This window comes from Aegilops tauschii, chromosome 6, assembly GCF_002575655.3.
Source record: "Aegilops tauschii subsp. strangulata cultivar AL8/78 chromosome 6, Aet v6.0, whole genome shotgun sequence".
Lineage (NCBI taxonomy): Eukaryota > Viridiplantae > Streptophyta > Magnoliopsida > Poales > Poaceae > Aegilops > Aegilops tauschii.
In genome coordinates this window covers 353,503,032-353,518,445 of record NC_053040.3, presented here as the reverse complement: position 1 = coordinate 353,518,445, position 15,414 = coordinate 353,503,032, and the positions used below count along the sequence as shown (strand labels likewise).

General features: G+C 45.9%; 2 protein-coding genes across 2 annotated transcripts; both read left to right on the top strand.

Annotated features, from left to right (window-relative positions):
* Nucleotides 1-1,814: 1,814 nt before the first annotated feature.
* On the top strand, nt 1,815-2,326 carry LOC141026084 (uncharacterized). The gene is made up of 2 exons (XM_073502047.1): nt 1,815-2,071; nt 2,143-2,326. Exons 1-2 carry the CDS (start codon nt 1,815-1,817, stop codon nt 2,324-2,326), a joined length of 441 nt encoding a protein of 146 aa, XP_073358148.1.
* Nucleotides 2,327-9,162: 6,836 nt separating this feature from the next.
* On the top strand, nt 9,163-13,270 carry LOC109780680 (uncharacterized). Its single transcript, XM_020339257.3, has 3 exons — nt 9,163-9,827; nt 10,310-10,495; nt 12,784-13,270. Exons 1-3 carry the CDS (start codon nt 9,306-9,308, stop codon nt 13,087-13,089), a joined length of 1,014 nt encoding a protein of 337 aa, XP_020194846.1. The 5' UTR covers nt 9,163-9,305; the 3' UTR covers nt 13,090-13,270.
* Nucleotides 13,271-15,414: the final 2,144 nt, after the last annotated feature.

Genomic DNA, 15,414 nt, shown 5'->3' with positions numbered 1-15,414 from the left:
TCCATTACCCCACGTTGGTAGGTATTTAATATTACAAACTTATCTTCTTTCACTGTAATTTCATATGCATGAATTGAACTGAATAATATTAACCCCGTGTTGGATATAACTTTATCTAACTTTAAAATCTTTTTCTTTTTCTAGCTCTCGACGATCTTTCTTCTGACGATTTCGACCATTTTCACTGATATGTCTACTCTAAGGATATTGAGCTTACCTACGACCAGACACGATTCTTTCTACAACGCCTTTTCAGAGATACTTTCATCCGTTGCCGTCCATTTGTCCACGTCTTGACTCCCACTAACACCAAAGATTGCGTCATGGTTGGTTACAACTGTCCTTGTTAAAATACCAAACGTATTTTGCTCATATGTAATATAAACAATACTGACGTAATATTGCTTATATGTAAAATTATAAAGAACCTATTTATTCAAATCTAAAACAACAAAACTTTTGTTGTTCACTTAATATGTTGTTTTATCTGTTTACACACAAACACATGCCAGGAATTATATTACTTTCAATATGGAATTTCTTAATGTTTGCGCACTCACCGTATTCAGCCATTCTTTTATTTATTGTCCAAGTGACAAATCAACAGTTTTAATTCCTATTTAATTTCAATTTCTTCTAGAAAATTCCGAGGAGCGTTTTCTCGACACTGAAGAGATGGGTGGACATGCCAACCAATGGCAGGGTGACCCTTGAAGCTCCTGATGAACCTACCCATGTCATCACTCCTTCATCGTACTACATCTCCAAAAACGACGGCAGGATGGTAATAGAAAAGTCTTCTTTCAGAGACTTCATATCAGCTGCATCCTTTGTTGAAAAGAACGTTGTTCTAATCACTTTCAAAGAGCGCCATGACCGTTCTGTGTCCATCATCATTCAGCGCATTCTGTAGATTCCGTTGGAACCAGCACCTAAAATGGAAGCAAACAGTGTATCTCCTAGGATGTCAGCGCTCATTTCATGATGATGCCTCCAACAGCAAAACACTGGTTACTATAAGTTTGGTAGTTAGGATGGTAGAGTAATGTAACTATTATGAACCATGTGCTTGCTTGAACTATCGGAATGATCTTTTGCAACTTATGTAGCTCTTACGGACACTCAACTTGTTGTTTCAACCATCGGAATGATCCTTTGCAACAAATACTGTTTGAACTATCGGAATGATTCATGCGAAAAATCATAATTCAAAAAACCAAAAAACAGAAAGAGTCATTTTCAAAAATCAAACGAAACAAGAATCGGTTTTTGATTCAAAACCTATAGCAATGCCATGTTATCAAACTTATTCAAACCATCTAATGAAACATATCTCAATTAAAAACCAAACAGGACTCCGTTTTCAAGTCCAAACTATATTTACTTCAACTTTTCCTAAACACACACTTGTGCACTGAATAACATAACAACAGTGCCTCCCTAACCAAGGAAGATTGTTAATTGAAAAAAACATTTTTGCAACAAAGGCACAATCATGCATCTGCTGAGTGTTCTACCGTTTACACAACTACTTTCATAGCCAAAGATGGAATACGCACATATGGATCACGCACGCAGCATGCAACAAATAAAAAAATTCAATGAACAAGATAAGTGAAAATCTTAAAAAATAGATAAAACAAACGCCTGTTTCCGAAAATCTACGTCTGGAACCGCCGGGTGACTAGCAACTGCTCTTTGGCGGTTTCCTTTTTTGCACGACAAAAGATCCCTTTCACTTTTCCGACTCCATTTGCATCCTCTTCCTCGAAAGTTTCTCACCGGCCGCAGTTCACCACCGCACACCTCCAGCCATGGACGACGGGAAACTAACAACACTCACCGAACACATCACTACCCACGGTACAACCGTGTTGGAGGTGGTGTACACCAATGACCCAAGGACCGTGGAGCGGATCATCAAAAAGTACGAGGAATGGCTAAAGGAGGAGAAGAACAAGTTCGTCGGCCTCGACCTCGAGTACACACGTAAGAGCAGTTACATACGACAAGGGATCGCTGTCGTCCAACTTGCCATGCGCGAGCATGTCCTTGTATACCACTACTGCAGGTCCGAGCGCTCCCAGGCGTTAGTTGACTTCCTGCAACGGAAAGCAATAACTTTCATTGCATCGACACCAGGAACGACAAGACCATGCTTGCCCGTGCATGGATCAAAATTCCAGACGAGCACCACGTCGACATCCAGAGGCTATTCTGCATCAAGGGTGGTAGAGAAAGGGACTCCATGGGAGACCTTGCAGCGGCCATCATCGACCCCTCATACAAGAACATGAAGAAATCATTCTCAAAGGAGAAGCACTAGTTCTGGGAGTGGAAGCCACTTTCCCCGATACACCTTGAGTACGCGGCAAAGGATGGGTATGTTACCTACGATTTGTACCGTAGAATCCTAATCATCAAGAACGGGCTACGTCACCTCCACCAACAACCAATGAAAGAAAGACTCCGCCCACGTAAGAACAAAGACGAGGGATCTTCCAGCGGCTGGAAGCGCCGGAAGGGAAACAGTGGTTGGTAAATTGCGAGAAAATGGATGTCTGCATTAAACTAGTAGGATCGTGCCGTGATTGATTGATCTGCCGTGATCAAGGGATCGGGTGCGTGGCACTACTATTATGATAATTTAGATTGAATGAACCCAAGTTGTAAATATGTTTGTTGTTGCTCAAAGATGCTGTTTGTATTGTATTACTATTTTACGTCTGAACTTTGAACACAGTGGTGACGTAGTATTGAGCAAGCATATATTGTATTACTGTTTTACTATTAGTAAGTTATGTCCCAGTATTGAGCAAGCATATATTGTATCCATGATTATAGAACGAGAGATATGTCACATGATATTGTATTATAATTTTCATACTCAACCTTTACAAGATACATCGTGCATTTACAAGAATATGTGATGGTATCGTTGTAAACTTTCAGTAGAATGCTTATTCAACATTGGCGTGAACAATTCATAAATATTGCAGAAGAACATTCGGCACACAGACGCAAGCGACAAGAACTTTGTTACTTTAACCACATTGAAAAAAAATTAAAATCACACAACACAACCATTTCACATAAAAAACCGCTCCGTCCATTCAGAAAATCCTTGCTATTGCACACAAGTTCCTCTCCGTACACCAGTTCTGCACGATGCCACAAAACTACATTACCGTGTGCAACTGACCTATGTACAGCCGTGACTCTCTAAGTGTCTACTCAACCCATGCCTGTGGTGCCACGCACCCATGACCCTAGAGACTTCACACCTGTGCATCCACAACCGAGTCTTTCTAACCAAATATTCGGACTGATGCCTCTGCTGCCATACATCCGTGCCTCTATAAACTTGACAGCAGCAAGAGGGTTCAAAACCGTGCCTCCTCACAACCGTGCTTGTACTGACTTCACTTCCGTGCCTCCGATTACTCGATCAACGTGCCTCACATGAAACCCACAGTAACTCTACGTGCTCCGCACACGTGATCGCCCGTGCAACTTTGGTGCCGCACACACGCTCCTCTCTGTATACTCGTACCTCCACACAACCGTGCCTGTACTGACTACAATTCCGTGCCTCCGTTTGATCAATCCACGTGCCTCACATAAAACCAACAGTAACTCTACGTACTACACACACGTGCCTCTCGCATGAAACCCATAGTATCTCTACGTGTTCGGCACGCGTAATCGCCCGTACAACTTTGGCGTTGCACACACGTTCCTCTCAGTATACTCGTGCCTCCTCACAACCGTGCCTGTACTGACTTCAATTCCGTGCCTGCATTTGCCCAATCCACATGCCTCACATAAAAGAGATGCACAGCCGTGCCTCGGAGTAAACAACACACGTGCCTCTACTGTATTTATAACTATGACCCCAATTAAATAACATCCGTCCAAAAAAACATCTTTAAAAGAGATGCATAGCCATACCTCTTCTACAAACAAACAACAACAATGAACACTTAGGTTCATATCATTTCATATATCTAAATAACATTAAACCGTAGCATAGATTTTTAAACAAAATCCATTATGTTCAAAGGCTATAACTAACATCACTGCGGCAGAAGATTGAAGATAACAACAAGCCTCCCATCACGCTCTTTGAAAGTTATCAGCACCAAGCTGTTTACTTCAATAGACGATGCCTGGAGAAAATCACTGAAACCTTCCTATTTGAACACCATTCTATTACCCAAGCCAATGAAGTAGGAGCAAGGAGTGCTCACATATATTTCATCATCACCAGATTCAAAAGTAACTTCAAGAGTTAAAAGGTCAGTCCTAGGAAAAGTCACAAACTCCTTCAAACTCCTCACAACAATACCAGGAATAACCTGACAAAAAACATCAAGCTATCAAAAATAGAACAAAAATTCAAAACTATAAATAGAAGACATAATAAAAATAAATAAATAAACAGAAACAAAAAAACAGTGGAAAAAAATCTGACCATATGATGACCATTAACATTCATGGAATCAATCCTGTGAACAAAAGGACAACAGGGTATGTAATCATCATCAAAGAGTTGACACCTCATGAAATACATCTGCTGATAATTAAGAAAAACACCACGGGTGTAATAACAACTCCCAACAAGTTCCATCTCGGAGTCGCTCAAACCATCAAGAGCTACAAAATATAATTACACAGGCTCAAGAGAACAGAAAAATCACCATCTACAATAAAACAAGCTAAAAACTTACTTAAAAATAAACCTTACCAACATACGGTAAAAGAGACAACGCATCTCCACGACCAACACGATAAAAATCAATACCAATCCACGTTCCATAATGTTCAAGCCTAATGGTCATTATATCACGAGGATGAACACCATAATCACTGACCAATCGTTCCCAGGAAGGACCATGGAATTTGCTCCTCACCCAACCATGACTAAACAGAACACCATACAAATAACCCTCATTGCACTGAAGAGCAACATCAGTATCTTCGTCACCCCTCCTTATGGCTAAAGCCCTACACTCCTCGATGTAACGAGCAAGATGAGCTCTAACACTGCACGGAACATACTGCACAACAAATCAAAACAAGGATCATAATCAAAACCTAAACAGCATGGGCAGCACCAAAAGAAATAAGCGTGTGTGCCAAAAAATGAACAATTATAAAATGATATTCTTACAACACGCCTCCAACAACGCCGATCCAGGACCACACTGAACCCATCTACAGAAGAATCAACAGAAGAACACGGGCCACCAGGCATACGGCAAAAAGGACAAGCCATAACTGCAAGGAACACAATGGTTATCAAGAACTAATCCCACAAAACCCAGTTGAAACTTGACATCTGATAGTGTTGGTAGTTCCCACCCGTAACTACCCCATAAATCTCCATATCCCGGAAATATAATGGGAACAAAAAGAGAAATGAGAAAGGGAAACAGAGAACCCACGAAGGCAACCGGTAGGGAACGATGATATCGCGAACGGGGAAGCGCGGTCGACGCTAAAGAAGGACCGCCGTAAGAGCAGGCAACAAGCGCGGCGGCCGGGACAGGGGCCGCCGTAACCACGCGACAAGAGCGGCGGCCGCGACGGGCGGAGACGGCGGCAAAGAAAGAACAGTGCGCGACGACGGTTCGCCCACACCAGAGAGAAACAGATCTCAAAACAGATCAAAAGGTATTACAAAACATTAAAAGTATAAGGACTAAAGTGAAAAAAGGAAAAAACCACAAAGGGAAACCGGAAATCACGGGAGAAGCCGTGCGCGCGACAAGTGTCACGCGCGGAGCGCCTCAGAAAAGTCTCTCGAGCGCTCCGCGCGTGACACTTGGCACGCGGGGAGCGCTCCCCGACTAATCGTTGCGGGGAGCGCTCCTCAATTAGTGATTTCGCTAAAACGAACGATTGGCCTAAGCTTGAGGCTTGAATTGTGCACTTGATTCTTATGGCCCAGTATATTCCGCATGGTCCCTCACATAGTGGAAGCCTAAGAGGGCCGAGGTGGTTATAAGATGTATGTCGAGTTTGTCTAAAAAAAGATGTATGTTGAGCTAAATCAATTAAGGGTATCCTTGCAAAGGTAACTTTCATCTTCCCAATTTGCGAAGTGCGCCACTCGACGCAAAGAGTTTTTTTTGTTTTTCATAGATTTGTTTATTTAAAATGTTTTATCTCTTAAATCGTGCGTCCAAATCGTGAACCGTTTTCATTATTGGATTTCTCGCATCGAGATCTTTGAAGATAGACCCATGTTAATAGGTTTCAATAAACTTTTTTTCACAGAAAAAACTAAAAGAAACAAGCTGGAAGCACGATTTTCCCCCACTTTTTCCCTTTCCGAGAGGTGCCTCTCGCGGAAATAAATCTGTGTCTATCACGAGAGAAAGAAAAAACAACGTGTTTTTCCCTTTCCACGTTGCACAGTTGTGCCTTTCACGGAAACAAACATGTGCCTCCACGAGAAGCAAATCCGTGCCTCTCAAGAAAGAAGAAAAATGCATTTTTTTTCTCTTTTGAGTTGTGCCTCTCGCGGAAGCAAGCATATGCCTTCACGAGAAGCAAATCGGTGCCTCTCGCGGAAAAAGAGAAATGTATTTTTTTTCTCTTTCCTAGAGGCATAGTTGTGTCTCTCGTGACAGCAAATCTGTGTCTTCACGAGAATTAAAATTGTGCCTCTTGCGGAAGAAAAAAATGTGTTTTCCCCTTTTCCAAGAGGCACAATGCGGAAGTAAATCTATGCCACCGCGACAAGCAAACCTGTGCCTCTAGCGGAAAAAATGCGTTTTTTGGGGCAAAACAAGTTTCTTCTGCAAATGTTTTGTCTAAAACCTAGGGAAAACCTTGTAAAAGCCAAAAAAACCCATCTAAAACCTGAAATGCGTTCAAAAAATAAATAAAAACAAATTTCCGAGGAAGCACCCAACATACGACACATGGCGGCAGCTGGGAGCGCGTGGCGCGCTCTCATCCCACCAAAGTGACCTTTGAGGGACTCGGCAAAGGGTACCGCTCAATTAGTTACTCCCTACGTTGAGCCCTAGCATCGTATAGTAAGCACGAAAATGTATGTTGAGCCCAGGGAGCCCTTGTTCGGCGCCTTAAGCGCTAGAACAGGTTCCTGATGCCCACACACCTTGCATTCTGGGCCGGCCCAGTATCTAGGTCATCCCCTATCGCTTGTTCTCACGGTCGCCTTGTTTGCTCGGTCACGGTTGACCGGTCGACGTTTGACCGTAGACTTTTGAAAAAAAGAAAAAAAAATATGAATAAAAAAAGTTCATGAAAATGAAAAAAGTTCATGAATTTCAAAAAAAAAGTTTATGGTTTTGAAAAAATCCACATATTCAAAAAAGTTCATGAATTTCAAAAAGTACATAGGTTCATCGAAGCAAAAAAAAGGAGGCCACTAAGTTTCCTCATCTCGTCGCTAGCCAGGTTGTGGGTTCCCTCTTCCTCTATCAACCGCTTCAATGGCAAGAGGGTGAACCAACCGTAGATTTGTTGTTTCGGCCAACGTCCCGCATCTTGATGTGTACAATGTGTAGCATCACCATTAATCTAAGATGTAGTAGATGTAGCTTTTTTGTAAGATGGTACGTGAGTGTTGGCTTCTTTCATAGCCTTTTTATCATTGCTTGTGTTTGTAATGTGCATAACCAATGATTTGCCACTGTGTGTTGCAGAGGCTGGACTTACTTAATGTTTTTGATTGATGCATTAATAAATGAGTTCTTATGCATTGATAAATGAGTTATTTTCTAACAAAAACACCCTAGTAAATCGCACGGGTCCGTTAGAAGCGTAGCTAGGGGAGAAAGGGACCACCCTGTAATTTCCCCATAGCATAGTAGTAGAAGCAGATGTGCGCTTTTTTGCATCAATTTTTGTTGTTGCACACGTTGTATACTTTTTTAGTCGTTTAATTGCCAATGTTTTTATTGTTTATTGCGCTATTTTTTTAAGGTTTGTTGGTGTGGTTGGTTTCGACATCACCTTTATTTGGACATCAGATTACCGTGAGTGTACAAGTGGTGGGCGGTTGTGGTTGTTGTGTTTCTACACTATAATATTCATTGTCCCGTTAAAAAAATCGTTGTCAATCGCTGGCTCACACATAAATCATGCGCGGTTGTATTGGAATATCTACACGCGCATCACACACGTGTGGGGAGAATATCACATGATACCACCATTCAAGTGATACCATGATACCAGTTTCAAAAATCCAATTTTATATGTGTCAATTTTTTTTTAAATGTGAATGTTCATCACATATATGTCTACCTCCCCTAAAAAATTCAGATCAAAATGTGAAATACCCATTAGTTGTATCCAGTGAAATAGCTAACACCTTCTAACTTGGACCCACTCGCCTAATCCATCCATGATGCATCGAAGAACTCCCTTTCTATGGAGCTTAGTATCTTAAAAAACATAACATAACTTTATTTTCAGCAAGAACAAAATTGTATAGACTAAATGTTTTTGTTGTTGGACTAGGCCGACTAAGAGCATCTCCAATAGGTGATGTAAAATAGCCTGTAACCGTGTTTTACATCACCTGGAGGCAAAAACAGCTGCCCGTGATGTAAATTTTGGCCAATTTTTTAACATCACGATGTATATTTTGCCTCTCGTGATGTAAATATACATCACTTGGGGAGGGGATGTAAAATGCATGCAGCCGCGCACGCGAGTGTAACCGCCAACTTCCAGGTCCTTCACATCACGCTCGTGCATCACCGCCGCCACTTCCCTTCGCCGCCACACCCTTCCCGTCGCCGGCCTGGAAGAGGGCTCGTCGATACCGAGATCAACGAAGAAGAAGAAGTTTGAGTAACTAAAATAAATCATCTCCTGAGGACCTTGTGCCCTAAAATAAATCATCTACTGCCGACCTTGTACCATGTAAAAATCATATTTTTGGTGATGTATAATTTACATCAAGCAGTTTTTGAGCTGCTATTTTACATCACCCATTGAAGAATGGAGATGCTCAAGCCACCATCCTGGCGGTAAAAATTTAGACAACGGTTTAGTAGCCACCAGACGCCTGTAGCAGCGACCCATGTCTCACTGGCGCAGTGGCCCTAGGACCAGGAGACGGTCACAGTATATACAGACCCGCTAGGCTCGGGCTGCATCAGTCTATCGCCACTGACGCACGCACGGTTTCAAAACCCACTTAAAACCTTCGTCTTCAAGCGGAAGGCCCCAAACCCGTTGCGCTTCTCCCACAACTCCACAAGTAGTGTATCCCAGAAGACACGCCCATCACGCCGCGCCGCGCCGCTCCCGCTCCCGAGATGGCACGGCACGCCAAGACGGACTCCGACGTGACGAGCCTGGCGCCGTCGTCGCCCCCGCGTTCCCCGCGCCGCCCGGCGTACTACGTCCACAGCCCCGCCGCCTCCCACCCGGACGTCGTGGCCTCCGGCGGCGGCTGCTGCGGCGGCGGCGCCGGCGCCGCGGCCGACAAGATGTCGCTCGCCGGCTCCACCCCGGCCGAGTCCCCGCTCCACTACCACTTCCACCACTCCGGCGCCGCGACGCACCACTCCCGCGAGTCCTTCACCGGCCGCCTCCTCTTCTCCGACCAGCTCCGCTCGGGCGGCGCGGCGGGGGCCGTGCCCTGGCGCCGCCTCGGCCACGGCAGCGGCGCCGGGAGCCTCGGGGACGACGACGACGAGGACGGAGGCCGCCCCGGGTCGCAGTCGCCGTGGAGGTGCTACGCGCTGGCGGCGTTCGCGTTCGTCGCCGTCTTCGCCTTCTTCCTGCTGGTGCTGTGGGGCGCGAGCAAGTCATACAAGCCCCACGTCGATGTCAAGGTCTGCCGCCCCCTTTTCCCCGCAACCGCCAGTGCTCTGCAGATTACACATTTCAGTCAGCTTCCATTGCTAAGATGCGTGCTCTTTCTTCACGCAATTTGCCCTGTTGTTTGGATTTACTGATAGCATGGATCATACCGCCATCTTGCCCTCAGTGACCTGAACTGTTACCTACCATACGTGCCATTTGCGTAGAAATCGTCCTCTTCGGCTTCAAGGACAAGGAAGAAGCTGTGTTCTCTGTTTCAAGCTCCAATTTTTGTAGGCACGCAATAACTACAGCGTGATTCCTCCCAACGACCACAAAAACTCTGAATTTCAAACCGCGCATTTGGGCAAGAACCAAAGTCCAAAAACACGGCGAAACATGCACACAGCATGCGAGTAGTATTTCCGAGGGCAACAACATGCTCGGAACATGCACATCGATCGAATCGAGCGGATGAATTTTAATGTTTCTCACGAGTGAAAGTGCTTTGCAGAGCGTGGTGTTCGAGTCGTACCACATCCAGGGCGGGACGGACCGGACGGGCGTGCCCACCAGGATGATGTCGGTCAACGCGACGGTCAGGCTGCGGTTCCGCAACCGGGGCACCTTCTTCGGCCTCCACGTCACCGCCGCGCCCTTCCACCTATTCTTCGACGACCTCACCGTCGCCTCCGGAAACGTAAGTGCACCGCCCTTCTACCAGTACATGCCACCATCGTCGTCGCATCCACCATTGCATATTTCCATTTCCATTTGCATCCACCATTGCATCCATTTCCATTTGCATCCACCACTGCGCCATTAACATCACCAGCTGTCCTTACTTAATGGCTCCTCGCCTGGATTGGAAATTTGGAATCCGGAAGGCGATGTGAGCGTTACGTCTCGCGACGCCACCCCGGCTTAATTAGGCTATGAATCTGACCCTAGTTATTGCTGTTTACGCGAAAAGAACAAAAGGTGACCACATGCCGCTGCTTCCAGATAATCGGGGAGGTTGATAATCCAGGAAGTACTTTTTTTTCCTTAGCAAAATCGTATAGCCGTGTGTAGTCATGGTCTGTTTGGAGCATACTAGGAATGTAGCAAAGTTTAGTTCCATGTGAGTGCGAGGTTTCGGCTGCATTGTGCATAGAGTCAATGAGATTGGTCACTGGCACGCTGCCCTGGCCATGATTAATAATCATTTTCCACAAATGGGCCGTGGAAATTTTCGCAGAGATAGCGTGTCTGCTTTTCAGCATTCCCATGGCCGAGCAGAGATTCTTTTCATTTTAAAGGAAACCCATGAGCTGAGCAGTACAAGTGTGCCACTAGTATACGTACACCCCATCCATGACCTAGGTACTGGAGAAAGCACACGGGAAACCCTGGCAGCACTGTTCCCTTCCTATTTGTCGCTGCCCAGATTCGTTTCCGTGGCAGTACACGCCCAAAACAAATTCCGGCTTTGGGAAGGGAAAAGAAAAGAAAAAACCGACGTGACTAAACAATATCGTCTGCTTCCTCCACAGACCAGGCCGTCAGATGATTTCTGAACTCGCTCGCCATGCATTGGGCCATCCTGATCCAGGGCTTAAACTATAGAAATCTGGAATGAACATCCAGTGAAAGACCTTGTGGTTGTGATCCACACTTCACAAGGAACAAATGATCATCTGTCAATTACCTGCGGGGGATTGAACCACTGTAGCGCTTTATTTCTTGAGACCGATAGGGAGGTGTATGTGATTAACTTAGGCTAGCCATAGTGAGGAGTAACTTAGACTAGTAACATGCATATATTACTAATCTATGTTATCAGTAAGAGCACGGTTAATAGTATAGTCAGCTGCTGGCTACAAGCCAATGCCATGTCATCTACAGCCCATCTTATAGCCAACATGTACAATAATAGATCAAATAAGTGTACTATTTTTTTATTATGTGGCTCACCTTTCATTCTCACAGAGTGCCTATGAGCACGTGCTAGAGCTGGTTCTTCACGAAGAGCCCGGTTACCTTCTTTCTCCTCTTTTCTTTCCTCCAACTAAGCAGAAATATACTAGTTTATTTTTTATAACCCGCTGACTCAGCTCTATTATACTTGCTCTAATATGTATATCGTATCAGGTAAGCCATCATTTATTAAAATGTAGACTTATTTTATCTTGGGATGTGTTAACATATTATGTTACTCCAACCATCTTTTTCCTCATTAAATATATACCATGTAAGCAAAAAAAATTGGGATGTGTTATGTTACTTGCTATATTATTTCCACTATGACCAGCCTAAGTTGAAGTACTACCCAACAATGTGAACAACCAGCCGCGAGGTGAGACCGGAGCGTTCCTCTTCCTCTGGCATGGCGTTCACGTGACGGAAGTCAGGGAGGCCAAGCCGACACGAACGCGCTCCTCTCTCCTCTGCCCTCTCCTCGTGGGCCGGCGTCCTCTGCAACGGGCGAGTACTGGTACGGAGGACGACCAGTGTGCCTGCCTGCTGCAGCATGCTCCACGCCACGCCGCTGCACACAGGCTACGGCCTGCTACCGTTGCTGCCGCTGGCAAAGAGCCAATGCGAACGCGAGACTGTTCAATTTTCACGACGCCTCCAGAGAACGCTGCGCCTTTACTGCTTTGGGTTTCAGACGTCACGCCTTTAGCCCGGTCGTTAATTTGGCAGTGCACTTTGCTGCTCGCGAGAGGGAATCCGGTGCTGGCCAACAAGATGATGGCCCCCAGTGCGCAGGCAAAGCCGGCCCCCATCATGGACTTTTGCTCCGAGTAATTAGTATCACAGTGTTATCCATGGCAAGTACATTGACACTCCTGGTTTCTGATAAGACGGTAAAAAGCGTCGCAGGGTAGAGCCGGTTTCATCCGGCAGCAGAAATTACCTGCAATCTCCATACTACAATTTTCGTCGGGTTTGCAACTTTGCATGACTGACGAGCGTCCGCGTTGTGTTTGGGTTTGCATGCAGATGAAGGAGTTCTACCAGGCGCGGAAGAGCGGGCGGGTGGTGACGGTGTCCGTGGTGGGGAAGCAGGTCCCGCTCTACGGCGCGGGCGCCAACCTGCACAGCAAGCCCAACAACGGCCGCCTCGGCCCCGCGGTGGTGCCCGTCAGGCTGGCCTTCGTGCTCCGGGCGCGCGCGCACATCCTCGGCCTCCTCCTGCGCTCCAAGTTCTACCGCCGGTGCGTCTGCCGCCTCGACGTCCGCGAGGCCCACCTCGGCAAGCCCGTGCCCGGCGTCGCCGCCCGCTGCGAGTACCACGACGGGAGGTGACGGCAGAGCGTTCGTGTTGTCGATATGGCTGTGTTTGGTTGGGTGGCGTTGATTGCAACGTCTGAATTCAGGCGTGCGTGGTGAACTGATGACTGATCTAGTAGCTGTTTGTAGGCGTGTGATAGCGTTCGTGTCAAAAAAATTCTTGGAACAACGGGGCTAAAGGCTAATTTTAACTGAACCACGCATCCGAATTCAGAAATCGCATTAGGCAAACTCTGCATGTTAACTGCTCACCCGTCACGCCCTTTCTGAAGCAAAGCTACACCTTGGTAGTTCCGTCAGCTATATATGTTCGACCGTGCTCGTTGGGGGCAAGTTTACTTTTTTTTTTGAGAGTATGTCTAGCCGTACCATAACTTTATAGAAGGTAGAATTGAAATTACAAGAAGCTACCACTCGTTGCGAACAATGAGCGTAGCACACACCACACCGCTCACAACAAAGTCCACGGACGGACAACATCGCAAAACAAGCTACAACACAAAAGAGCCTATCCTCAACTGACACACACTGTGTCTCGACGGCGCCGGACGCCTCCGAAGACCACCACCTTCCGTACAACATTGCTTGTCAACGCAACATCCACTTCGAGCGTCTAAGAGGAAGTGGCAAGTGGAAGGCAGGACTTGCTCCGATCTAAGGAAAACACCATCTTGGAAACACCAGCGACGAGCGTACATTGCACTGCATAGGACCAATAGAGGACAACGATGAACACCAAAGGAGAGCAATAAGGATCAGCCATGTCTCCACACACAAAGCTCCCAACAGAGATATGATGTCGAGGACGCCGTCAATGTGCCGATCCAACATTGAATCAAGGCTTTCGCCTGGAGACAGCCACCAACTCCAAGAGAGCGAGGGGCATGGCACACACGCCTCGGCGACGCCTCCATGGGGGCAAGTTTACAACGGGCGGGCTGAATATTTCGAACGCTTTTCGTTGCCTACATGGTTTTTTTGCCCCTTGTATATGTGTGTATGGTTTGGTGGCTTGCCTATTATGATGAAATTTTTCATTCCACACAGGCGAAATTGATCATGAGGCTTGCCCATTTTTAACATTGCTTGTCTGCTTAAGCACAAATTTGAAGTAAGCATCTCTGTAACGGGTAACTTGTTCTCCATGAACTGTAAATCTCTGTGTTGCTCGGTACCCGATTTTCCATGGCGGAGTGTTGTGTCAAGGTTCGTGCTAGTCACTTATTTATGTGGATGCTTCTCTGCTGCACCGTGGTGCTCGGTACGCACGCCGGTGTGGTGCGTTAGGCTGCTTGTCAAATCTTGGTATTGTGATTCATTTACGACTCTCCTCATCTACTTGTGCCTCGTGGCAATGTCCTTCGGTTTGCTAGCTAGGCGTGCCTTGTCTCAGGCGTCCATTGTTTTTGGTTTCTCTTCTTCTTTTACCCTTGTTGTATGGTTTTTCGGCCCGGTTTCCCTCATAAACGGGGTTAACTTGTTTAGGTTTTCAATCCAGTTTTCCTTATAAACTGGATCAATCTCATGGCATTTTGGCCACTTTGAAATATATCCAGGTGGGGATCCTTCATACTGGTGACCATTTCAAAAAAGCTCTAAATCTCTGAAACCCTTCCTATATACACCACACACTACTCCTGGCATGGCAAAATAACAACAATTCAAGTAGCAAGAAAAGGAACACACTACACATGGAATAAAAAAACTTAGGCATGCATGATCATAAAGGGAGAGCAAGTTCATCCTAACTACTATGGTGTCATCGTACCACCACATCCAAAAGAGAGTGTAATCCTATCACCGCAAGCTTGCCATTGGCGTGAGGGGTTAGTATACACCACCTCATCAAAATATACACAGTTTTCAAGCTCTAGCTACCACAAAATGTACGTCGTCATTGTCATCGTTGTCGATCATCATGTACACTATCACCACCAACAGAAACAACACTAGTAGTAGTGTTTGCCCAGCCAAGTCCTAAGCCAGAGCACCCTATGAGCGCCCCCATGGCAACGAACCTAACACCTTGTGCCCTGTTGTCCAGTAGGTGGCTAAAAGCAGCCATCAGAGCCTCTGGACTGAAGCCACCTTGCTCCATGAAGGCGTTGCACATGTCAGGGTGGACGTTGACTGACTTGCTCTCCCTAATGGTGGTTTCCACCTCCTTGTCCGCATCAGTCATGCTGCTAAAGATGATGAGCTCCTCTTCCATCAAACCATCCCTCTTCCTCTTCCTATCAAGGACATGAACGTGATCACCACTCTTATTAGGATCATCAAGGACGACAGTCTGTGACTCTTGGGTGTCTGGATACTTAGGCATAGGCGAACTGAGCGTCT